Genomic DNA, 25,923 nt, shown 5'->3' on the forward strand with positions numbered 1-25,923 from the left:
CTATCTAAAATAATTTAACGAAAAAACTGGAAAGGAAAAGCTGCGTGGCACCATTCAAGATGCCAACAGGAAGGACATAGCTGGCATTGCTGACAGCGATTTCATGAATGCAAGTATAATTTGTTACTGCAAACAAAATTTTCCATAATGTCTCAAATGGGCAAGAATGAGCGATAGTTTGGAGCTTTCCAAGTGTAACAGCTTCAATTTAGTAAACATAAGTTAAAAGGCGAGGAATGTACTGATGCAGTATGTACAGGTACTGCATGAAACTTTAAAGTTTTTTTCCAAATAAACAGCACATCACTGGGCCGTGCAGTTTGGCATAATTGATAAGAACAGAAGGGATAGTATGCACTGAAGGTTTCTCTGACATTAACTTTTTTGTTACCACAAGAAATGTGCTCACTTTCTGTGCTTTTATGTTTTAACATTTAATTTCAAGAAGTAGTTGGTGCAATGTATATTGCAATACATAAAATTTTAGCCTGATCATTAGTGTTTTGAGTGGATGTTTAGCAGTAATAATTGCTCAGACAGTTTTTGAGAATTTGTATGTGGAAGTTCAAAGAAGCACCTTGAGGAAAACGAATGAAAGTAATTATTTGCTATTTTTAGTACAAGTATTGAGAGTAAAAAAAAAAATCAGATATACAAAATATGGTTCCCAGTTCCTAGTGCCTGGTTCCTAGTTCCCAACTTTTGTATGTCAGATCACTAAAAAAAGTTATAAATTATGTTGCCGAGTTGACCAAAGTGGAAATTTTGCATCTTTTTATTGAACCGCTAGGAATACTGGAGGCTCATTTCAGCAATACCTCCAGTTGAAGTTTTATTTTTACGAACTCCCCAATCTGCCAAAAACTTTCAAATCTGACAAATATTTAAAGTTCAGTGGTCATCTGGGACAGTGCATGATGTTGCTAGTAAAAAAAATTTAATGGAAATGTTTAACAACACGTAAAGAAAACTGTCAGATGAAATTGATCAATTTCTATGGGCATGGTAACAAAGGGTAAATAAACAATTCAGCAAAGGAAAATGAGGCTCCGGAGTTGCAATTAGGGCTCTAAAAAGGCTCCCTGTTCTATCATTTCATGATTATGTGAGCCTTCGACAGAGCAAGTCATTTCGGTTACCTACAGAAACTGTCAGAACTAAAATATTGTCCCAATTTGCTGCTAAGTCCTAAACAAATCACAACTGTTTTTTACACACATGTAAGCATCAAAATTACATGGCACATTCAAGTAATAAATTAATTCTAAGATAGGAGAAGAATAAACGCAACACAAGTATCAGTTCTCAGCAAAGAACACCTAATATTAAATATACTGAATTTTATTCCCGCAATGATTGAATTGTCTGAGTGTTCTTATAATGGTGCATTCATGCAACTCTAAACACTACAAAATATACTAGGTAACTATGCACAGAAAGCAGTCATGCTGTTCACAACTATGTAAGAACTGGATGACAAAGTGTCCCATATTAAAACAGAAACCACATTTTTTCACCTTCGTATCATTAAACTGTCATCATACACTTGTTAGTTTTTTAAATGATGATACAAGCTAAACACTGGGGCTGTTCAAGTGCATAGAATGGAAGCATAAGCAAAGCTTAGCTTTCACAAAATAAAGTTTAATTACTAATACAGCACAACTGCTACAGAAAACAGCTCAGAAGTACTTAATATCTGTTTCCTTTGGCACTGCAACTTAGAGGTACGTGCCGGTACATAGTTCTGTCAACAAATGCCTTACACAACAATTTTTGAGTGCTGTAATGTGAATTCAATGAGTAACTTTAAAATAACATCCCTACGGTAATTACTAGAAAAGAGTCTGAACTAGCCATAATATATCTTGTAAGCTTGATCCTAGCTGCACAGAGTAAAAAGAAAAAAGACCAACAAAAAGATTTAACAAAAAAGAATTTGTAGTACCCAAGTGATACAAAGAACATAGCATAGTAATGTAACAGAGACATGCATCTTGAACCTCTATTTTCTTGTTTATTTTTAATTATGCTGTATTTACGTGCCACAACCATGACCTGATTATGAGGCAGGCCTTAGCGGGGGACACCATATTAATTTTGACCACCTGGGATTCTTTAACGTGCATGTAAGTCTGAGCACACATTTTTGCATTTCACCTCCAATGAAATGAGGCCACCACAGCAGGATCGAAAGTGCAACCTTGAGCTTAGCAGCGCAACACCATAGCCACTAAGCTATCGCAGCAGATGCCTATACTTTCTGAAGAGGCAAGAGTAAGGAGGAATCAGATTAGGATCAGACATGAATTTTTTCATATGTTAACTTTGCGAATAAACGTAATCTTATGAAAGTTGATGAGCCAAGTCAAAAGGTTACTGCCAGAACTCCTGGCTGCCTAGAAATGATACACTAGAATGAAAGGAGTAACAAATTACACCCCAACTAGCTGGTGATTGAAGTGATGGCATCAATTTCACCAGCATAGCCTTACCAGACAAACAAATGGCAGAAACATTTTATTTATTTATTTATTTATTTATTTATTGATACTGTTGACCCTCGCTTGAGGGTCGTTACAGGGAGGGAATACAATGTACAACAATGTACAATTTTGTACAACATACAAAATTCATATATCATAATCATCAAGTTGGGTGCTCCTGACAAAAGATGTCGATAGAACGTTCGAACTTGTGCACGTCCGATTGCTCGACAACTTCAGCAGGCAAACCATTCCAAATTTCGATCACCTCAGGAAAAAAAGAAAAACGAAAAGCATCAACACGTGACTCGTAAGGCTTGATGGATCGTGTGTGGTTTGTTCTCGCGCTCCGTTTTCCCGGAGGCTGAATATATCTATTTGATTTAATCTTAAAGTGCCCTTGAATTATTTGAAATAAAAGCTTTAGTCTTGATTTTTTCCTTCGATTTTCAAGTGACTCGAGCCCACATGAGTTCAGCATTTCCGTCACTGAATCCCTTCTTCTGTATCTTGACGAAATAAAACGAGCGGCCATTCTTTGAATTCGTTCCAGTTTATCTTTTAGGACTTTTTGGTGCGGGCTCCAGACAACACAAGCGTACTCCAACGATGGGCGGATGAATGTTTTGTAAGCTATCAGCTTGACTTCTTTTGTTGCATGTTCCAATTTCTTCCGCAGAAAGTAAAGTTTTTGGGAAGCTGTCGAGCACACATTATTAATATGTTTATGCCACTGCAGATTATGTGCAATTGTAACACCTAGATACTTGAAGGTATCAACTTTTTTTAGATTATTTTTTCCAATATTATAAGAAAATAGCTGCACAGTCTTCTTATTAGTTATATGCGTAAAAGTTGATTTTGTGTAATTAATTTCCATGTCCCATTTTTCGCACCAAAGATGCAAGGAATGAAGGACACGGTTTATTCTAATTTGGTCGGTAGCTTGTGTTATTCGAGAATAAATTAAACAGTCGTCTGCAAAAAGCTTCAATTCTACGGGAGATTCGGTAACCTCGTTAATATCATTAATATAAATTAGGAACAGTAATGGAGCTAAAACCGATCCTTGAGGAACGCCAGAAAGTACTTCTAGTGTAGAAGAAAAACAATCATCCACATGCACAACCTGCCTGCGATTGTTCAAATAGGCTTTAATCCACTTAAGAATGGTTTCGCTAATTCCTGCTCTGTATAACTTGAAAAGTAATTTACTGTGTGGAACCTTGTCAAATGCTTTTGCAAAATCTATGCAAATGACATCTATTTGTTCTTGGGCATCTATGGCTGAACTAAAATCATGTATCGTTTCTATGAGCTGTGTTATGGTAGATAGCCCTCTTCGGAATCCGTGCTGATACTGATAAAAGAACGCGTTATCCTCGAGGAAAGTTAGTATATGTTTACTTATGATATGTTCTAATAGTTTACAGCTGATACTTGTCAGGGAAATTGGGCGATAATTATTTGCGAGTAGTCGGTCGCCGTTTTTAAAAACAGGTGTTACGACTGCGCACCGCCAATCTTGTGGCAACGAGTTAGTGTGTAGGGACTTTGTAAAGATTATTGTCAAGAAAAATGATATCCACTCAGCGTATCGCTTTAAAAACTGGGTTGGAATCCCATCCGGCCCGCTAGCCTTTTTAGAATCCAAAAGTAACAATTGATTAAACACGCCGGCCTGAGTCACGACCAGGTCTTCCATCGAACATGAGAGGGAGGAAGGCGGGTACGCGTCAAAGTCGTCATTGCTTGGTTTAGAAAAAACAGACTGGAAAAAGTTATTGAAATGATCTGCTATTTTTGTTTTTGACCATTGCAATGACATGACCATTGACATGACCAATGACATGACCATTGCAATGAACTGACTTATTGTAGGCAATGATGTTGTGTGATGGTAAACAGGTTTTTCTTCTTTTCTTTCTCGCACAAAAATGTGAAGTTGTGTGCAGCATTAACAGAGCTTCTGCAAACCAACTGGCTTGATGTCAGAACAAATTTCAGTGCTACAAAGAAATGTCATCACAGCGTGCAGCAGATATGAATAAGAAACAAAGGTGCACAAGATAAAGTTCTTGACTGATGAAATTAATCAAGTTCAAACCTTGGCATGACTTTCGTATCGTAAAATACTGTATAAAAGAAAATCATAAAAGTGTATAAGCTCTTTTTTCTGAAGTGAAATTTTATAATATGTACTGACTGATCCAACTGAGACCAAAAGAAGCAAATGTTTCTACTTCTACAAGAGTCATAGTAGCAAGTGCACAATTGTATGAAAAAATGTTGCATATCATTCAACAACCATAACATCAAATTCCTTTGCACATGGTGCATGGTCTAAATTATTATAGCAAACTATGAATTCATGATTTGATGTTGCTCAGGAGACAGCATGTCGACCTTAAGCCCTAATAATGTGATGTCGCATGTTATTTACTTCTGCACCATATTTATACCCCTTCAAGTTGTCAAGAAAGTATAACAGGTTTAGCTGCAAAAACTTCAACATTGCTGTATTCTACAACTTCTGGACAAACTAAACCCAATTAATTTCAAACATGCAATCTAAGCAACCTTTTTACATCTTACATACATGTCACTACGGCATGTGGCTCCAACCATTCACAAAAGCTGTTTAATATAGGACTGCTTCAATAAACGGTACAAATGCACTTTCAATGAAAAATCAAACACAAACATTTTGCATTAGAAATTTTAAAAATGTACAAATGCTCATGCATTCAGTGAAAATCAAAGTCAAAATGTATCTTACGGCCCTCTGTCCATTCTACATACATCTCTTTAACAGGATCCTTAAGGATCCTTCACAGTCACAATGTACTAAGAAGCAATAAATAATTCTAGTGGAAGCATATTTCTTGTAGCCTCACCCCACTGCTATCGACAAATATAGGTTGTATGTTGATATTTAAGTAGTATCGTCAATGTAAAAGTAATTTCAAAGGCAGGGTGTCTACCAAGTTGACATTTCCAATTTCCCTGAGTTTTCCAGGTTTTCCCTGAGCACCTTTGCAAAATTCCTTGAATGAGCCAGAACTTTGTTTTATGTGACAGGCTGACACCATGTTGCCCAATGCTGTCACTCTCTAGTAAGCATGCTGAAACAAAAAAATGACTTAATCCAGTTTGAATAGTAAGGAGTAATATCCATTTTATTTAAAAAGAGAACAGAAGGAAGGTGTTAGTAAAATGCATAGCGAGAAAAATAGTAAAACCCATTCCAAATTGAGTTGAACATATTCAAATACGAATGAAAAGGAGATGCATACATAAGTAAATATTTTTGAATATGAGCTATTTCTATCAACTGATAGCAAGCTCATCAGTATGAGGCCTGCACTTTGTCGCAGTTAAGATTATCTCTCAGCAGCTGGGAAGTCAACCTCAACTGCCCTGACATACTCTCTGCCCGTACACAATATCTCTGTGTTGGGTTTCGCTGCTTTAAAGAGTTTATTTCGGTTTGGATGAGGGACACCTGGATCTCGGCGTCAGCCAACGCTTTGTTTCTTGAGCTCAAGCTCCTTCAAAGAGGTGGCGGCACGCTCCCTTTCCTGTTATTTCCTCAGTGCGTCGGTCCTTTCTGTTCTCATCCTCCTTCTGCCACGCGTTCACCCCATGGATCATTTGAAGCATACTCTTGGTCAGTTGCACAGTCAACGCCCGATTTTTCGGACTCCCTAGGGGCCGCAATAACATCCGAAAAATCGGTCAGTCCGAAAAAAATGAATGCATGTCTTTAACTGCCCTTAAGGACTAAATTTGTCACAGACACGTCCTAAAAAGCTCTTAAGGCTTGCCAGTACACTTATTAGGCATATCGGTGCTCGTACTGTGATAGTAGACGAGGGTGCACGCGTGTATAATTAAGTAATACATACTGTATCCCGTGACAATTGCCCCTTCCCACGCTTGTTATGCTTCACCGCGTAACACTGCTGTACTGAGGCAAAGCTAACTTTTGGAGACTGGCATTACGCAACGCGCTGTGCTGCGAGCTTCGAAGCCAATCGTGAGAATTACAAAGGCGAAGTCGGTGCCATAGCTAACAGCGGCGAATTCTTTCAATGAAAAACACGGCACCCCACGGCAAGAAGCTTAATAGCGAACGTAGAAGAAGCTAGGCCTAACGTTGCAGCGGTGGTGGCTACGGCTGCCAGCGGATCTGGGTGCGAGAATGCCGGTTCGAGGCGGCGAGATAATCAAAATGGCGGCGGTGGAGGAACAGGAGGAAAAAACTTTATTTTGTAAAGGAATTTGGGACCTCCCAAGTCCCCTCGGTGGTGGCTTTAAAAATGCCATTTCGAGCCTGCAGTCAGAGCAATATACACTGACTATATGGAGTACGTGGTGGTGCCGCAAGGCCGTGCGAATTATCAGGCATGTCCGAAAAATCAGGCGTCTGGAAAATCGGTCGTTAACTACTCTGGCAATACCTCTTGCCGATGACACGGCGTCCATGGCGATTCGTTGCGATTCGTTGCGATTCCTGTTACTGGAGCCGTCATTAACACGACTTTCGTTCCTTTTCAATAAAGTTACAGATAATTTTCCCTGATAGCACAAATTCCCTGAGTTTTCCCTGAGTATTTCCAGACTATTCAAATGCCCTGATAATTCCCGGTTTTCCCGGTTGGCAGACACCCTGAAAGCGATTTTAATGGAAGCAAGCATGCACTATCATCTTGTAAAGAATGAATGTGACTATAATAAAACTAAACTGAAAAGGCATGTTAAGTATACTACATGCACATGTTCCCAGGGGTGGGCAGCGCAACCGAGACGAAAGACAAAAGGAAGTACACAATACTAGTGCACACAATACAAGTGCAGTGCGCTCATATTGTGTACTTCCTTTTGTTTTTTGTCCGGGTTGCGCTGCCCACCCTTAGGAACACATTCAATCACCAACTTGCCCAGCTTGCCATGTTAATACGTGCACACACTGTTTATAATCAGTTGGGACAAAAAATTATATAAAGCAACTCAAGTAAAGCGGCCGTGCAAGTGTAATGAGCGGAAGCTGTTTCACCATCTGACTTCATGCTATGCGTAAGGTTACCACAGCAACAAGGTACAAATAGCAACAAGCCATAATGACAAATAATAAAAATGAGTCATTCCGAAAGTTAAGTAGGGTGACTAACTATCACCGTAAACAGTGGCATGAGGTCGTGCTTCAAAAACACCTCACAGCCTTTTTTTCTTTTTTCTTTTGGTGATCATGAAGACATAGCAAATTTTTATGTACCAGAATGCAGATGATAATGATCACAATGAACTTCTCATAAGAGCCTATCACACCTAAACCCTAAGCGTGAGTGCTATTTGGGACACTGTCAAATTCTGCCACATTGTCACATTGCCCATCTTATCGGCTCTGATTGGCTGACAGGACAGCTCTGATTGGCTCAAAACACAAACATGGCAGAATTTGACAACCCAGAGGAACTTGAAAATGTTTGGAGTAACACCACAGGTCAGTGAACACTGGGTACTGCCAGTAAAACAGCAGTAAGAGCTTAATAGTCAGTGAGAAATGAAACTCTGATCACCCCCTCTCCTTCCTACAACCATAGCAAAGTTTTCAACTCACATGTTTTGATACTTGCTGGAGTCACAGTCGTTGTCCAGTAGCCCGTTCGTGTTTGCCGACTTAACCATTTGGACAAGAATCGGCGTCAGTTCACCTTCCAAAGCCAGAAGACCCTAATAGCAGAGAACATTCCTCTGTTCAAGCCAGCCGTTAACACACTTTTAGCACAGAAAAATCACGATTACAACAGGGTGTCTACTACAGTGGCATTTTCAAGTTCCCTAATTATTGAAGGTTTTCCCTGACCTTTTACAAAAATTCTTTAGCAGTCTGTGACACTGGAGGTTCAGGCATAAGAGATAGTGGGCTATAGCTTGCTAGGTTACTATGCCAGCCCATAATTTTCAACAACTACTACCAGTAAAAGTTGGGGTGCACTATCAGAATCGACCTAATGGTGTGCTTCATGATATCCCAACCACTCAGCCAGGATCATACTCGCAAAACCAACAAAAGGCACCATTATTGTAGATTGCATAGGTTCAGTTGAAAACTTTCCAATGTACCACTATCCTCACCATGACTATCTTAAGCATTACTTTCTTCAATTCAAGGTAATTGAAGTGAGAAGTCCCCGTTTTTTCAGCACAATTTTTCAGAAGTGAAAAATCCCATAATAATTACAGGTTTTGCAGGTTTTTCCTGACAGTAGACACCCTCCTAATGTGCCCTTCTCTGCAATCTTTTACAATTACATAGCAGTATGCAGATATAAAAGGATTCTCTGCTTGCCTTGGCAAAAGCTGCAGCCGTCATTTGCACTCTGCCCTCGTCTGAGGCGTATATCTTGAGGTCATGGCGGTAGGTGCTGTGGAGCCGCAGCAATCCCAGTCCTCGAGTGCCAGCGTATTCACCTAAAGTTGGTCAGCGCATCATAAAATAATAACAGCACAATGTAGCCCCCTAGTGGTTTGTCCAGACAAAAACCATTCTCAACGTCACGGAAGCACACAGTCAGACCAAAGTGTCTAATTCCTGGCTACAATGTCGGACACCCTGCAGTCATGTAAATACGGCTGACGGTACGGTTTCTTGAAACGTATCTAGTGAGTAACTCTTCCTGAATTCCCCAATTTTTACATGTTTCTCTGAACTATGTGAGGAGAATTTCAGTGGCTGAAAAAGTGACAGGCTCTAAGAGGTAGAGCTTGATGAGCTTCGACAACAACAATTTAATAATTAGTGCTTAGGAAAAAAAGAAAAAAAAGAAGAATCCAGCTAACCATCGCTGACCAACACTTAAAACTTTTGCTCACACTTTCCTGATGACAACTCCATCTGCGGTTGTCTCAGAAATGCAGTCTATTACGAGAAATTTCTTGGGTGGAGTCACTCTTTGGGCAGAAGCCAATGCACAGAATCCTGTGAATGTGTCAATTTCACTTTGTCCTTCCCTGATACAGAGAATTTCTTTGAAATATCTCCTGTCAATTCCATGGCTTTTCCATGTGCTTGAAACATTCCTGACAATACTATGTTTCCTCTGTTTTCCAGGGTGCTAGGCACCTTGTCCTTAGCAGCACTTGTTGTTGGGCTATAGTTGATACATGTCGAACAGCAATGAACTTAGCAGCAAAACACGATCACAAAAAAGGAAGGACAAAGAGAGGACAAGCACTTAAAGCCCACTGCAGGCTATGCAGCTCTGGGTGTGAGCCACCTGTGAGTTGAGCCTCAAAGTGGCTGGCTCTCTGGGACACAAGTTGGAACAACTCATCAGGCGAGTCAGCACTCCTGTCTATTTTACTCTGTGCCATTAAAGTTTGCCACACAGATGACAAACCTCTCTCAACAAAGCGATTTCTGTTAAATGCTTTTTGACAAGTACAGCTCATCAAATCTTTGTTTTGTTGATGTCTTGAACTCGCTTATTACTTGCCAATGAACATATGTTTTCTTTAAGTGGCTAAAAATGGTTAGGGAAAGCATTTGCCCTGAAGTTTTAGCACAAGAAAATTTGCTATTGGCTTTTGCCCAAATAACTTATTTTATTTTGTTCCTGCCGACATGACTGACTTTTAGGGAATGACATCTTAGTTATAGACAGTAGTCTTTTTCCAGGAAGTTGCAATAGAAAATGGGGGAAAAAAAGAAAAATAAGAAACTAAGCTGCTTAAGAATGAGAAAAAACAACATAAAAACAGCATAGTGTGCTAACAATGATTCAATTACCCATGTTCTAAGAATCTATGACCTAGAGGCAGATTAATATGTACAGAAGAACACTGAAAGCTTTGCTATGATTATTGCACTATGTATAAGTGTACGTCAGCCTTGGCCCTATTCTGAAGCAGTAGGCATTTGTGATGCCTCAGGAAACTTGAGATCAATAATATGGCAAAATTATGTCGTAAAGTGCATAATACCTAATCAGCTTTTAAATAGTCAATCATTGTTGGAAAATAAAGAACTTCAGTATAAATCTTTATGCAAGTACATGCTCCCTAAATCAATTTCTGTAAATTGAGTGCCCACTCATGGGCACTCAATGCAAGCTAGACGAACACAGCAAGTATACAAAACGTAATGCTTCCTTCAAACTTCCGAGGAAGCTTTATAGACATGATACACACAAGTGATTTGGTATCATAGATGCACTCATGACCTGCCTCCAGCAACAAGAGTGTGGCACCATGAAAACCTACCTCTACTCGACAAAAATGACCCCTGGTAGTTAGTACTAGTCTTTTGGCAGACAACTTTATCTACTGTAACATCTAGACAGCTTCTATTCAAAGAGACCAAGCTTGATATTAAAATTGTTTTAAAAACACATTTAATCACTGCCAAAGAGCAATTTCTAGACATATCTCAAAAGAAACAGATGACACTAAGCGTAAAGGTATTTTGGCATTATTGAGGCTAGGGAAGCATGAGAAAGGTCTTTTGTCATGCTCACTCGTTTCTTCGATTGAAGCCGTTGAGAATGGTTGATGGCATTCCACTATTCACGAAGGGCGTGCGGAGAACAAGCAGCAACTGAATATTTCAAACAAATGCTGGCAAAGTAGAAAAAGTGTGTAGTGCACAATGCAAGGCCCTCCCTTGCTCACCGCCTAACTGCCCGCTATCAAAGCATTGCCAAGTATTGTGAAGTTAATTGTTTTATTGATGGAGTCTTTATTCACCTATCTGATTTTTTTCTTCACAAGTTACATTTTGTGAAAGGGACCAAGGAGAAAAGCATTACTCGACGGCTTACATCCCAAAAGTGCACAGTTGGCTGTGAGGAAATAAAATAAATTAATTTTGATTCCTCGAAGTTTGTTAAACGCACATCTAAATACAAGCACACGAGTGTTCTTGCAGCTTGCATCAATTGGTATGCAGCAGCCACGGCTGGGAATTGAACCTATCTCATCGTGCTTGATAGCGGAATGCCATAGCGTTGTCATGGCTGGTATAAACCACATCAAGTGCTTTAAGAGTGACAAAGCTCTTTCTCAAGGAAGAAAGAATAAGATATTTTCTGCCGTGATATGAAAATGTTTCTGAAAGCTCGAGCACTCACAAGGAAACTTCTAGTTACTTTTTCTATTAAGCTAAGCTGCTCAACATAGTGATATGTACAAGGAGACCAAAGCAACTGATGTGCAATCCATATAATGATATGCCAAAACTGATGTATGCTTTAACCATGAAACATTTATTTACGTTTCTTTGCGTGTTTGTGACAAACAAAAAATTGAGCCCCTCGGATCCCCTTATTCCTCTCACTCATTAACCACAATTAGCTTCTTTTCCGCAACTGATTGATTCAAGTCACAAAAGTCAATTAAGGTGACTGTGCCCCTTAATAACTTTGCAACTGCTTGGAGATAGCTCTTTATCAAGGTAAAGTGGCTCCTGTTGCTGCTGGATATCACATTCAGTTACGATCTTAAGTTGGACATGCGAGCATCTATCCATGAGCATCATGTCATGCCCTTTGAATGCCTGGTAGTACTACTAGAAAGTTCTGGAGACGGTGAATGTAATTTTGCCTTTCTCTGGAAAACTTCCTTACAGTACAGATGCAGCAGGAGGCTGACTATGTGCCTCGGAGTCTGCTGCGGTCATGCGGGATGCAGTGGATTTACTCAGTCTGACAAAGGCATCAGTGCAGCTGATTATTAAATTATTACTACCAATTATTCAAGCTTAGTTTTTTAGCTGCTGTAATTACCTAACATGCAGAATGACTGGGCATGAGCTTGAAAGATGCACGTGACTCCATAATAGAATTTTGCGAGACTGTTACAAAAGATTATGGAAGCATATTTATGCAGCGGACTGTGAATTATTAATGAACTATGTGAAAAGATAACAAGGTGCATTAAGTCTAAATTTGCATCAGACTGGTGAGTAGCAAAGGCCTTGCAGTAGCACAACAACAAGCAAAAGAAAAAAAAAGGAAAAAAATGCACATAGAATGACAACCACACATCAGCAGTAACAAAAGCTCCAGCAGCAATTGAGAGGAAAGATGACAACACTTCGGAACAAACAAAAGAACAATCGTAAACACGTGACACAGTTTGACAAATTCATGAACACACAACAAAGACTCATGCAGTACTGTATTTACTTTAAAGGCTATTAAATTAGATGAACTCTGTCACTTATTCTGTGGACTGTTTACAGAGATGAAATGATAAGTGCACACTTAATGTAACAACTTGGCAATCCCTCTGACTCATCCAAAAAGCAGTGAGAGAGCGATCAAAGTTTGCTTAAGCCTGTCTTATCATACATCTGAGGCATGTTACAAACTTGTTATAGCCAGTTCACTAAAAGCTGACAGATGAAGCATGTATAACTCGCATTTGGGTTCACACAACTGTCCCCAAATAAAGGCAGAGGCTCGAGCCTCAGAAAGATATTCTGTTAATTTCTGTTAACCCTTTGATGGTCACTGTTCTACACGTACAATGCCGCAAACCAACCCCAAAACGTTGCCGACATAAATATATGGCACAGATTGTGAGTACGAAAATTTGAACCAGATTGAGACAAGGCAACGACTGAAAGGTGTTGGCCACTCCTGAGGATCAGTAAGAGCTTTTATATTCTTGTCTTTTGTTTTAAACTTCAATACAGAGCTAGTTCTAAGACAGACATCATGGTTACATTAATTTAATATTCTTATGATGAAAATGCAGTTTTATACTATGCAACTCAGCAATAGAAAGTATACCATGAGGGAGAGGACTTTATTTTCAGCAAACATACAACCCTCAAAGGGTTAAAAGACCTCTGTGCAAGAAAATATAGTGGCTTGAAGAGACATTTGCTTTAGTGCTAGCGAAAAATTATGCAAGAAAAAATAAGCAAATAAACTGTCAGAACTGGTTCATGCCTTAAGCAGCTGGAGCACTTCTCGGAAAAAGTGACCGTTCAGTGAGTTATTATAGTTTTTCACCCCTTAAATACGAAAAGCATAGTTTAACAGGCTACAAGTCACCGTAAGCTGCTTTAATTTAGCAAGGACGAGCAGCAGTGTCTGTGGGAGATGTCGTGGGTCAGTTAACGGGCTCTGATGATGAAGACAATCGTGATGTCATCATGGGTGTTGGCGAGGTGCATGATTCGAATAGAACGCTCACGTGACCCCTATGTTAACGTTGTCCGCGCGAATGGGGCAGAGCCAAGATAAAAATTTAAATAGTGACTGCAGTGTTGCTATACGCACAATCGAGCAAATAACTTCAGGAGTTGGATTGTACTATGGCAGCCTTGAAACCATCGCAAATATTCAAATTCGAAAACCTGTTCAGTGTCCTTTTAGTCTGATACAGTTAAGAAATCTAGCTAGTTGTAAATACAGTAGTTCAAAGAAGCAAGGTGAATGTCGGAAAGGAGCAAGCGAACACAATGGTCTTGTAGTACCGGCACACTTTGGGAAAAAATTAAAAAAAGAAGTGAATGCAAATCAATCGGGTCTACAGAAACAGCAATTGGGTCACTCGCACATGTGGGCTACAGCTAAAGGCAGAATTTCAGGGGCGGCATTCACTAAGAGCTACAACTACAGGGGCCAAAATGGAGTACTATTTCAGTCAATAGCATGCACCCAGGGCCACATCACAGGTTTCTTTGAACCCCTTTATGCTATCACAGTACTGCAAGATTTTTGCTCTCATCATAATTAATACGCTGTTCCTCTCTAAGAGAGCTCCAGCTACATACACCTTAACAACAAATAAAATCCAGGTGTTTTAATGTCACAATGTAGCTCATTTGCTATGACAGATGCCATAGTATGTGTGTGGAGGGAGGCCTCCGGTTTAATTTCAGCTACCTAGGGTTCTTGAATGTGAACCTAAATCTAAGTAGGTGAGTGTTCCTGCATGGAACTCAAGGAATTGAACCCCTGACCACATGCTCAGTAGCAGAATGATATAGCCAATGAGCCACCTTGACAGGTTTCCGGTTCCCTCAGTCCCACCTCATGTTTGAAAATTTTATATTCTCACTGCTCCATATGACCCTCTACCACACTCACCTTCATTTTTCTACCCTTGTCACCTAGTCAATTATGATAATTAGATCACTGGTAATTTTTTCAAGTCATTACACTAGGTGCAAGATTCCACTCGAACATTAACAGGACTGTCATCCACTCTAACTGACCTAAAGTGCTTTCTTTAAGAAACAGAATGAGCACCTCCTAAAAATTGTTTGCGTGAAAAAGTTGCAAGTCTTGGTGAGCTAGGCTGGCGCAGATTCATGCGAAATCAAGGCTGGGTAATTGCACGGCCTATAAGCAGATGAGGAACTCAGTGAAAATGAAGAGTTTCAAGAAACGCTGCTCTGGGCAAGGGACAATGACATGCCAACAAGGGCGCACTGATGTCGCTCTGATCTGACCCCGGGTGCAATCGTCGGCGTCCACATGCAGTGGGGATCAAACAACGCGGGCGCTGGGCTTCGTGCTGGTAGGGTTACCAATGTGCCAGTACCAACGAGACCAAGCTGCCAAGCGTACCTTGTCCACCTGGGTACATACATCTGAAGACACGGCCCAGTTCTTCTGCCTGCACGCGGCCTGCTGGCGTCAGCTCACCCCCCCACTTCAGGATGAGTACCAGTGAGGGCTCCCTAGGGTAGTCTGAGGAGCAACAACACATACCCAAAGTTGTAAGAAGAAGAAAGAAAGGAGGTGGACAATAACTATCTATACAGGCTTTACAATATACCACATGCAGTCAAATCTCGATATAACGCCGAAAATCATTCCATTATTTTGAAATATTGTTGTAATGAAAAACTTTTGGTTATAAGCCAGTGGACAAACCTAGGAACGAAAATGACGTACCTTGGCAGTAGACGCGTGTGCAGATAAGCATACTCTCAAATAAAAATGTTTCGCTCACTTAAAGGCTGCTTTATTTTAAGAAATCAGTGATTTTCTTCTGGCGCATGCAGCATGCACAACTAATTAGGAATGCGTCTACATCTTTTGCACCGAGCGATGAAATTGCGGTTTTTGTTCATGTGTTCATGAACATTAATGCTTTAGTGCATCAATGTTCGACATGACCTCATCTTCTGTGTTCGGTGACCCACAGTTGTCTTCCTTCGGGTTGTGATCGTCACTGGAGACGTCGCGAACGCAGTTAACAATCTCTTTGGTTGTCAGGTCTGCCGCCGTTAGTGCTGCGCTGTCGATCTCCATGTAGTCATCGAAGGAAGAGAAGGCGGACAGCAGTCCCGCAACCTCAGTCTACAGGTATCTTGGGTTGTTGTCGGTCACCTCCAAGTCATCTTCAAGCTGCACGGGCACTTTGACAATCCCTGCTTTTCACCAGCAGTTGCTAATGGTGGATGCCTTCAAGTTCCCCCAAGCTCCTGTGAGCATTTCTGCTGCCTGACGAATATTGATTGCAGTCGGCTGCTTTAGGTGGAGGTTGATAATCAACTGCTGCACAAGGCGCTTACAAAATTCTGCTTTCACACTCTTTGTAAAGCCCTGGTCTAGGGTTTGCAGCAAAGACGTGTTGTTTGGCGGCAGAAACTCTAAGCGAATGTGCGTCAAGTGAACATTCACAATGTGAGCAGAGCAGTTGTCGACAACCAGTAGAAGTCTTTTGTCATCCCTCCTCATTTGTTCGTCGAGTTTGATGAGCCACTTGGAAAAGAGTTCTCTGGTCATACAGGCTCATTTGTTGTCATACAGGCTCATTGGCGTGGTAGTCATACGGTAACGACATGACGTTTTTCATGCAGCGAGGCTTTGTGTACTTGCCGATGACGAGCGGTTTTATTTTCTTCGTGCCTATTGCATTGCAGCAGAGCAGGACTGTCACGCGAAGATGCGACTTCTTCCCTCCTTTGCATTGCTGCCCTTTGAAGTGAATCGTTTGGTCTGGCAGAAGCTGATAAAAACATGCTGTCTCATCCATGCTGAAAATATTGTCTTCAGAGTACGATTCAGCCACCTCTAGAAAATGATCATTGCGCCAGGAATCCGCGCCTTCTGTCAGCAGCTTTTCCTTGCCTGAGACTGCCTGCCAAGTTATTCCATTCCTGTGGTGGAAACGAAAAAGCCAGCCCGCTCTGGCGTCGAATCCAGTTACGTCAAGTGCATCGGCAAACTTGTGGGCTTTTTCTTGGAGCATTCGGCCAGACACAGGAACATTTTGCAGTCTGGCACCTTTAAACCATGTGAAAACAGCTTGGCCCACATTTTGAAAGCTTCCCAGTCGCAGCCATTTTCTCGTAGGAGCGAGTTCCGATTCCCAGTGAAGCTTGACAATCTTGTCACGGTCTTTCGAAATAGTTGCGATGGTTGATGGGACAATGCCGCATTGTTTTCACATGTCGGTTTCCTTTTTCCCTGTGTCGACTTCCTGCAATACATCCAATTCGTCCTGCAGTGAAAGCTGCTTTCGCTTCTTCTTGGCGCCGTCGCTAGCTGCATTCATCGTTGGATCCCACGCAAACATTGCCAAACCTTTGTCGCGATGTTCTTGGTGAAGTTTGTGGTGAAACAGTTGGCACTCGAGATGGTGATGATGATAGCTACTGCACTCGTGGTTTCTGTTTCACGCGAGAGTTGCGGCACTGTTACTTTTAGCCGAATTCATACTACTGATGTTCCTCGGTTATAAGGGGGAAAATGAACTATGTGCGTTATTCTGAAATATGCGCTGTATTGAAATTTGTAGTTCTGAAATATTTTTACATGAAGATATAGGCAATCTGGTGGGCATTTTTAAAATATTCATAAATTTGAGAAATTTGTTAACATGGGGTTCATGGTAACGAAATTTGACTGTATAACCAATTACATGCAGTATAGGAAATGTTATGGTAGCATCAGCCAATAAAGAATGAGAACTGGAAGAAGGGCTCCTCCATTGTACACTTATAGTCACTCTCTGTGAAACACCATCTGAATGGAGCTGTCATGAAAGGACTAGTAGTGATTAATGGGTGAGCCTTTCTTCCTTATCTGGAACATGCAACAGGCTGTTGTTACTGACTGGCTGACATGAACTGCAGCCTCCACTGCACTGCAAAGAATTGATGAGGTGAAGTATAGGTTAGATTTACCAAAACAGTGCAATTTGGCAAGCTTATAGACTGTAAAGGCACGAAGGTGCAAGATGGAAAAAGGTTTTGAGTGAAAACATGAAACATTCAAACGCACAATGTTGTCAAGTGACAATGTCATGTGCTGAACACTCCCTTATGCAGTCAAAAATAATAAAATATACAAGATCAACAATGATACATGCCAGCCAATTGCCCACCCCATTAGCGATTTGCAAACATCACAGCACCTAGTCTAACAGGAGGCTTGATAACCACGTGAGTTCTAATGTGAAAATCCATATTCTTTCAAGTAGTAGTACAGAGCTATTGCGACAGCACAAGAAAACAGTGTGCGGATCCCCCCACCCCCCTCAAGCCTGTAATTATCCCTCTAGTTCTTACTAGAGCGTTATTCAACAATGCTCATTTACAACACATCAACAAACAAATGCTACCTGTACTGCTAGCACATGAACACTCTGCCTCATTGAAATGCTTTATGCAAAGGCACACCGTTAAAGCAACGTTTCACTAAAGTCCTTTACTGGTGCACAGTTGAAACTGAACATAATGAACTTGTATGTATAACGAATTAAATTAAAATTTTTTCTCACCATTACTGGTGTGTCACAAATACATGCCCATAATGAATATCATACATAACAAAGACCTTTTGTGACAGATGCGATTATGTTACAGGGAGGCCTGACTGTAGTCTACTCATTTTGACTTGCCTTCATCACTGCTCGAATGCCGTGGCCTCCCTTTCGGCTGGTATTTCAGCTGCACCTTGCGGTTGATGCCAGAAAAATGTCCATACCTGCAAGCAGATAACAATAATGATGAGAAAGTAGGCAAACTGTGAGCATCATTGTAGTAACGACAACAAAGAGCAAAATGCCCTTACATTTCAAGAACAGATTTGAGTTGCTCCAGCTTGACTTTGTTTTCTTCAACTTCAGGATCAGACTTGTGCTCAATTTCACTCAGAAGGAAGCGTGATATGTCCAATATTTCCTGCAAGTTTAGAACAGAGATGAATAATTTAAAGGGAATTACGTGCAGTGAAAATAAACATGAAAAAAAAAAAATGTCATACATATTTTTTTTTTTACAAGTATGCTATAGGCAACCATTAAATTAGGCCTACTAGTCAGAATCAGAATCGGTTTTATTGTGATGATTAGAAAGATTATAAGATGTTAATATATAGAAGGAGATCCCGAAGTCAAAGACTGCAATGGGACCTCCTTTACAAAGTAAACGTAATAAAACACAAATTACAGCAGTTTCAACAAATCGTTAAATGGAAGAATTACAGGTTTTAGTATGAATAGCATGACTAAAGAATCACATGCGAATAAATGTCATATAAAAAAGCACTGTAGCATAATCTCATTGACGACTAATAAAGTAATAGCATAAATGACGTGATGTACACAGTATAATTTGCGAACTCGAATATATATGTATGGCAAGGACATCAAACAAAAACCTAATGGTATGACAATGAAGATGAAATGAAGGCACTCTGAAAGAATGGTTTTGAATACGAACTAGGCTTCAGTATATGACAGAATGTATTCTTTTAGTTGTTTCTTGAATTCGTGAATCTTAAGTGTTTTTATATCTAATGGTAGTGTGTTCCAGAATGCGAGATGAAAAATGGATGCTCTGCTTGCTATAATTACTATGTATTTTGGGTAAGGTGAAGTTTCTATCGATTACAAACCTGGTAATATTAGTATTTATTAGAGAAGATTGTGGTATCAAGCTATCACATTGTGTGTAAATGATTTGACAGCGCCAAAAGGTACCTAGGTTATATTTAACGAGCTGTGTGACTGAAAGAATGTGATTAATTCGTAAAGGATACGAGGTGTGGTGGTTATATGGGCTAAATGTAATTATCCTAATAGCCTGATTCTGTGGGACTTGCCAATAGTTTAAATGGGTTCCATAAGTGTTTTCCCAGCAAGTAACACAGTAGTTAATGTGGGAATGAATAAATGAAAAGTATAACTATACTAATCATCGATGGTTAAATATGTTTCGTGCCTTTAGAAGTACCCTGATCATGTAGGCAATCTTCTGTTTTACTTTGGTTATTTGTTGAATAAATTTAAGATTTCTGTCTACTTCTGTACCAAGATAATTACACGAAGAACTTGCAGGGATAGGACTGGCACCAAGAAAAATAGGAGGAATGGAGTGAAGTGTTCGTTGGTGGGAAGTGAATACAACAAATTTTGTTTTTAACAGGTTTATCTGTAGCTGGTTAGTATGGCACCACTCCAGCAGGCTGTGTAAATTGCCATTAAGGTTAGATACTAAAGTTGTAAGATATTTATCGAACTTAATGATAGTAGTATCATCTGCATACAGTACACATTTCGAAGAAGAGAGGCAGTTAGGCAGATCATTTACATATAATAAAAGCGGACCCAATATGGAACCCTGGGGCACGCCTGTATTAGTGAACATGGTTTTAGAATGAATGCATGAAATAGTTACTACCTGCATTCTGTCTGTTAAGTAATTTTGTAGTAATAAAGGTGCTGGGCCGGTAATTCCTAATGATTCAAGTTTATGGCATAAGATGTGATGATTTATTTTCTCAAACGCTTAGCCTAAATCTACAAATACTGAAGCTGCGTAATTGCCTTCATCGGTAGCGAGTTTTAGTTGATCGGTTAGCGCAACAAGAACAAGTTAAATTTTGTAAGGTAATTAGTTAAGCATTTTTCCTATAAGCTTTTCAATTACCTTGCTAAAAAAAGGTAGTAAACAGATGGGGCGATAATTGGAAATTAAAGAGCGGTCATCTTTCTTAAAAATTGGGGCGATCTTGCCTTGTTTTAGTTCCTGTGGGAAACTGCCTGATTTAAACATGATGTTGATTATGTCTACAAGGATATCAGTTATTAAGGGTGCAATTAATTCTATATGGAAAGGGTGTAATTTATCAATGCCGGCGCCAGTTATTTTCATTTTTATAATGATTAGAACTTCCTGGGACGTAGAAAGACTGTGGCAGGCACTGGGGCACGGGACTGTCATGCGCAGGTGTCTATAGTTCGCTGCTAAAGAAGAAATCAGCGAACGCATCAGCTATTTCTTTGGCAGTCTTGTACACCTTACCCTGATAAGCAATTTCTGTTCTGGCTTCGCGACTATTTGCCCTATTTAAGAAGGAGTTAACAATTTCCCATTTCTTTTTTTACGTCTTTACTGCATTCCAAAATTTTTCTTTTGTAGCATGTTTTTTTAGCTTTTTTCAATGTGGCAGAAAGCTGGTTAGAAAACTTCTTGTGCCAAATGACTAAATTCTAGTTATAAGTGGCTGTCACTTGATTTTCTTGTAAAGATTATCCTTTCTGCACATTAAAGCTAGGAGCTTATCTGTTATCCATGAATTCTGAGGTGACGCAAATTTCTTTTTGCGTTTAACTTGATGGGAAAGATGATAAAAACAGAACTTAAGCATAAACGGTGCAAACGCTTCTTGTGGATCACTTGTAGAAAAGATGGGGAACCAGTCAAGATTCGACACGGCTTCAAGGAATGATTGTTTGTCTAGTATAAACTTTGCGTAAGTGAGTTTTTCGGAGCCATGAGTATAGTGAAAGTTTAAAAGTATAGGATCAGCTATGTCATTCATTAGAACACTCTTCCAGATAACTCATTTACACAGTGGAAAAAGATTACTGATCACAGAAATTGCAAAAGAGTGCTGGTGTTTTGTTTCTCAATCTCTCTCATGTCCGGACCTCAGAACAAGCGAGGCCAATTGCTTACGTCACAAATTTTATCATTTCTTCGCAGAGTCAGGTCATTTTTCTGAAGAAAAAGAAAGCATACAAATGCCTGATGAACCTTTCTTTTGTTTTAGAATGCAGCATAATCATCCTTACAGTCCCTTACTACCTGAAAAATTAGCATCTTGTAGTACTTCCCACAAAATGTGCTGCCCCTGCTTTCCATGCCTCCGCACTTTAAAGGGGAACTCCACACTTATACATATCCCTGTCAAGTGGGCAAGTTATATGCACTTACGGAAAATTCACTCCTTGACCCTGAGTGACACTTTAGGCTATGCGGTGCTAAATGAAAAAACAGAGTGCACTTGCCGTAAAAAAAATTGCTGACAGACTTTGAAGATGCAGATTAAAAAGAAAAAAAGCTTCTAAAAAGTGATTGTTTTACATTGTATTATAAATAAACACAACCGTGATACATACTTTCTCAACAAAAACAGAAAAAATTGTTATTATAAGTGTTGCAAGTCAATGCCAGCCAAGACGAATGCCTAGCCAATCCAGAACAACATGGTGGCGTGCGACGAGACGGCATTTGATCCTGCTAAAACAGAATATGAGCGAGTTCTGTTAAGATTTTGTGAAAAGCTGTTCAACAAATAACATGAACGTACGTGTCCTTTTTTTATGCATTACATTTCGTGCGATTTAAACTGCTGGTGGCCAGCAAAGTGCATTCCTGAACGCACTACTCTTTGCCAAGTACACTCCACTTGCGATGTTTAGATTTTGCTAAGTGCACTTAACAGGAGTGACACTCTCCATAAGTGCCGTTAACTTGCCCGCTTGACAGGGATATTATAAATGTTAAATCAGTTTAGAGGAAAAAGTATCCTTCCAAATCTCCATTTTTGTTAACTTTGTGATAATAAGTTGCTTATTAGAAAAGGAAATGACGGTCAAAGTTTCATTTCTAAAATTCATAAAACCGTTTTATTCACTTTACTTTTAAAAGAAACACAGACTGTTCTTAATGCCCACTACCTTCTCCCCCTCCCTCCCACCACAAAGCGGCACCCACATGAGCATGATATTGAAGCGACGCGACAGGTAGACCTTGTCATGCTGTCGTGTCACCATGTGGAGCAAGCAATGGATGCAACATCGTGAAAACAGGTAGCAAGAAATTTACATTTTGGTCCAAATAAATGCAATCGTGTGCTGCAATGGAACCGCAAATGTACCCATGAGGCCAATGTTTTAATCAAGGTGTCTTGACATCATCAGTGGAAATGTTGCATGCCACCAGCGTGAAATGCCATGGTGCCATCTGGTAACAAAACTGAAAACACTTTTGCGGCTGTGGTTGGAGTCTCAGGCCAAGCAGCATCAAAATGAACAACTGGTTTCAATAATTATGATAAGACAATGCTGACACTTTGCCCTCAGCTGAGATGAGATGAAGCGATGGCTGATGTTATTATGTATTTATTTTTTACTGTCATGGCAAAGGAGCAAGTTGCAAGAGCAAATATAGATCGAAGTGGGCAGACAGGTTGATGCCATGTTGTGCAATCAATGTCCCCGGTGGAAGTCACCCCGTGCACTTTCGGGCAACAAGCGAAATTTTCTGGCTGACCAAAAATCGGTGACGCAACAAGCGACAGCGACAGATCGCCCTCCACGACAGCAAAACCTGTCGCTCATCGCTCAAAAATCATGTGTATGTGGTTGCACTTTAAAGGGACACTAAAGGCAAATATTAAGTCAAGCTAAAGTGACTGAGTAGTGCTCGAGAATCTCTAAGGCATCAATATTATCTTGAACAGAGCCTTAATAATCAAGAAATTGAGGTAAATGCAGGACATGGTTAGAGACTACCCTGGGACAATCAAGTAGTACTTGCCCGATGACGAAAGCACTCTTCAATTAAATTCTGTCACTAGTACTCAACCATTCGTTGCAAAAAACATCCTTGTATTGTATTATAAGATGAAATAAAATGCTACTTGTCCAGTCCCATTTAATTTTTTAGAAAAGAGAAGTGACTGAAGTTACCCTTGACAACGACACAGGCGGTCAAAAGGTTTTATTTTCACTCGACTCCCGAAACAGACCGCCCAAGCTTTCGCGTTTCACTAGTTATGTTATTGCACAGTGCTGCAGTGGTTTTACTCGCTCACGAAACTTGCACAAACTGCAAGTAGCAGAGAATTCAACTTCCATGTGATGTCGTGGGATGCACGAATGGTCTATGCCACTTGACTAAAAAGCAGCTGCAGCGGCAAATCCACCGCTCTGTCTTGGCTCGGTACCACCGTCTGTCAGGCGACATTTCACTTGCTGATGGCAGCAGAGGGTGATGATGGCATATGCAACGTCACCACTCCCCCGTTTGGGTGGCGGGAGATTTGAACTTCGAAAAAGGCATTCGGACCCTTAAGATGCAATTTTCTTGTATCTAAGTCTTTTTGGCGCGAAACAAGCGTTGTGAGGTTTCTGAAATGGTATCTAAACAGTCCACGTCGATTTAAGATTTGGCCTTTAGTGTCCCTTTGAGAGGAGGTCCACAATATTGAAAACAAAGCTGGACTACAAGGTGAAGGTGAACTATTCAAGGCAATTAGCCGATGTGTATTTATGCAATCCCTTTGAGATGTACTTGTCGCTGCATTTTTAGCCTGTAATTGAGTACAGTAATCGACAAACTATCCTTGATCATCACTCATCCAAATTTGTGATACACAGGATGGTGTACTTAGGGGTGAGGGGGTAGAACAGCCAGCCTTCGGCCTTGCCCCATTTCCTCTCTTGCAAAAACTGTGCTCTCAGTAGAAGCAACTAACTCGCTGTTTTAGAAGAGTATCTAAATCTGAATCGAGTCATCTTCCTTCAGTGTCCTTTAAAGAGACACAAAAGTGAAAAGTTATTTGAGCTGTGTTGTAAATTACACTTCTACAATACCGAAAAAGCCACGCTTATTGTAAGAGGCCAGAAAAGATTAAAAAATGAATGACGGGTAGTGGTGTCACAATGAAGTTCCCACACCAGCTCGCTGTGAGATCATAAAATTTGATGATGTCTACAAAGGCCCAGGTAATCTTTCACCGGCACAGATGGACAGTGTTGTGTTCTAAAAGAGACAAAGACTGAATTTAATGAGATTAAAGCCCTTTTACTGGGCCACAATGGCCCAAATATGAAAAAAAAAATGCATTGGCATACTGGCGGAGAGTTTTTGTCATAAATTTCAGAAAATAGAACATTCAGCTTCATTTTCTTTTCTAACAAATACGATATTTCTGAAAACTATTGAAAACAGCGATGAAACAGTAATATGTCAGTCTAATCTGATTTTGTCACCCTTTAAGAGAATGTCTAATGAGTACTGCTTGTGATGAAAGAGAGGATTAAACGTGCCACTTGCCTGCAGCTGCTTTGGTTTCTTCAATTTGATGTGGCCATCCTTGAAACCTCCATAATGCTCGAAAAGCTCAAAGAACCTGAAGAAACAAGGAATTCGATATTGGTGCCATGGTACGCATTGCGTTTGATGAACATAAACTGACAAGGCTGTGCTTACTTTGGGTGCTTCACCTCCATTTTCATCTTTTGTTTAGGTGTGCGGTCCCCGTGGCGAATGACAGCGATGACACATCTGAGTTCCATCCTAAGCATAGCAAAGAGTGAAGTAAAATCTCATATGTCATGTTCACACCTAGAACATGAGGCCGAAAAGTGCTTGTGTTCAACAGCCCTCCACATGCTAACTGTAGGAACTTGAAAAGATGATGTGAGTATAAGCAATGAAGCAGATGCTACCAGAGTGATCACGCATATAAACTTTACACAATTTTGAAATTCAGCTGTTCTGTTCTTCTAAGCCCCTAGCTGTGGATGTTGTGCGCAGGGTCACATTGTTTCATAACTAATGATTTCTCTGATTATGCCTGCAGACAATAACCCCGATGGTATTTTGCAGTTGCATCACTCAACAGTTTGAAAATCGTGGTTTAAAACATCGTAAACTGAAATGTTGCTAGTGAATAGCGCTACAATTGCCATAGTAATTCAGCACCAAGCCATCCACCTTGGCTGCACCACATTGTAGGTAAAAAGCACACAAGTTTATTTGCTCGGATAGCATGTGCTTGAGACTGCTTATAAGCATTTAGTGTTCTTTTCTGCCTGGGTTGACTGGCCAAGGGAACTAACACAAATGTACAGAAATGACGTGGCCACTAATAATAGTTCAAACTGTTTCCTGTGCTCCAACATCCAAAGAGAGCACAGTTCCACAGTGACAATGCCATCATGGATGTTATGGATGAGCAATTAAAGGGCCAAGAAAAACAATACCTATGCTGACGTAATGTGACTACAAGTATAACACAAGGGAGGTTTTCGAAGATACAGTAAAGCCTTGTTAAACCGTAACCGCTTAAACAGTAGTTTAAAGTCAAATCCCTTACTCAGTGGCCATCGAATATAATGTGTTTTGTATCCGCATAAACCGTACAAGCTTATTGCATACATA

The 25,923-nt window shown here is 40.2% G+C and overlaps 1 protein-coding gene across 24 annotated transcripts in view; it reads right to left on the reverse strand.

Annotated features, from left to right (window-relative positions):
* Positions 1 to 25,923, reverse strand: part of l(1)G0196 (inositol hexakisphosphate and diphosphoinositol-pentakisphosphate kinase) — an 82,397-nt gene that overhangs the window by 26,161 nt on the left and 30,313 nt on the right. For 16 of the 24 annotated variants that reach the window (XM_075692689.1, XM_075692690.1, XM_075692691.1 and 13 more), the window contains 8 exons: positions 24,970 to 25,056; positions 24,820 to 24,889; positions 18,536 to 18,651; positions 18,363 to 18,448; positions 15,077 to 15,199; positions 11,009 to 11,053; positions 8,842 to 8,963; positions 8,110 to 8,222 (listed from right to left, as the gene is read on the reverse strand). In XM_075692689.1, the coding sequence (XP_075548804.1) occupies positions 8,110 to 8,222; positions 8,842 to 8,963; positions 11,009 to 11,053; positions 15,077 to 15,199; positions 18,363 to 18,448; positions 18,536 to 18,651; positions 24,820 to 24,889; positions 24,970 to 25,056 (762 nt within the window). The remainder of the gene's footprint in view (positions 1 to 8,109; positions 8,223 to 8,841; positions 8,964 to 11,008; positions 11,054 to 15,076; positions 15,200 to 18,362; positions 18,449 to 18,535; positions 18,652 to 24,819; positions 24,890 to 24,969; positions 25,057 to 25,923) is intronic. The other 8 variants (XM_075692712.1, XM_075692697.1, XM_075692696.1 and 5 more) reach the window with 6 other exon arrangements.

Source organism: Dermacentor variabilis, chromosome 5 (assembly GCF_050947875.1).
Source record: "Dermacentor variabilis isolate Ectoservices chromosome 5, ASM5094787v1, whole genome shotgun sequence".
In the NCBI taxonomy this organism is placed as follows: domain Eukaryota; kingdom Metazoa; phylum Arthropoda; class Arachnida; order Ixodida; family Ixodidae; genus Dermacentor; species Dermacentor variabilis.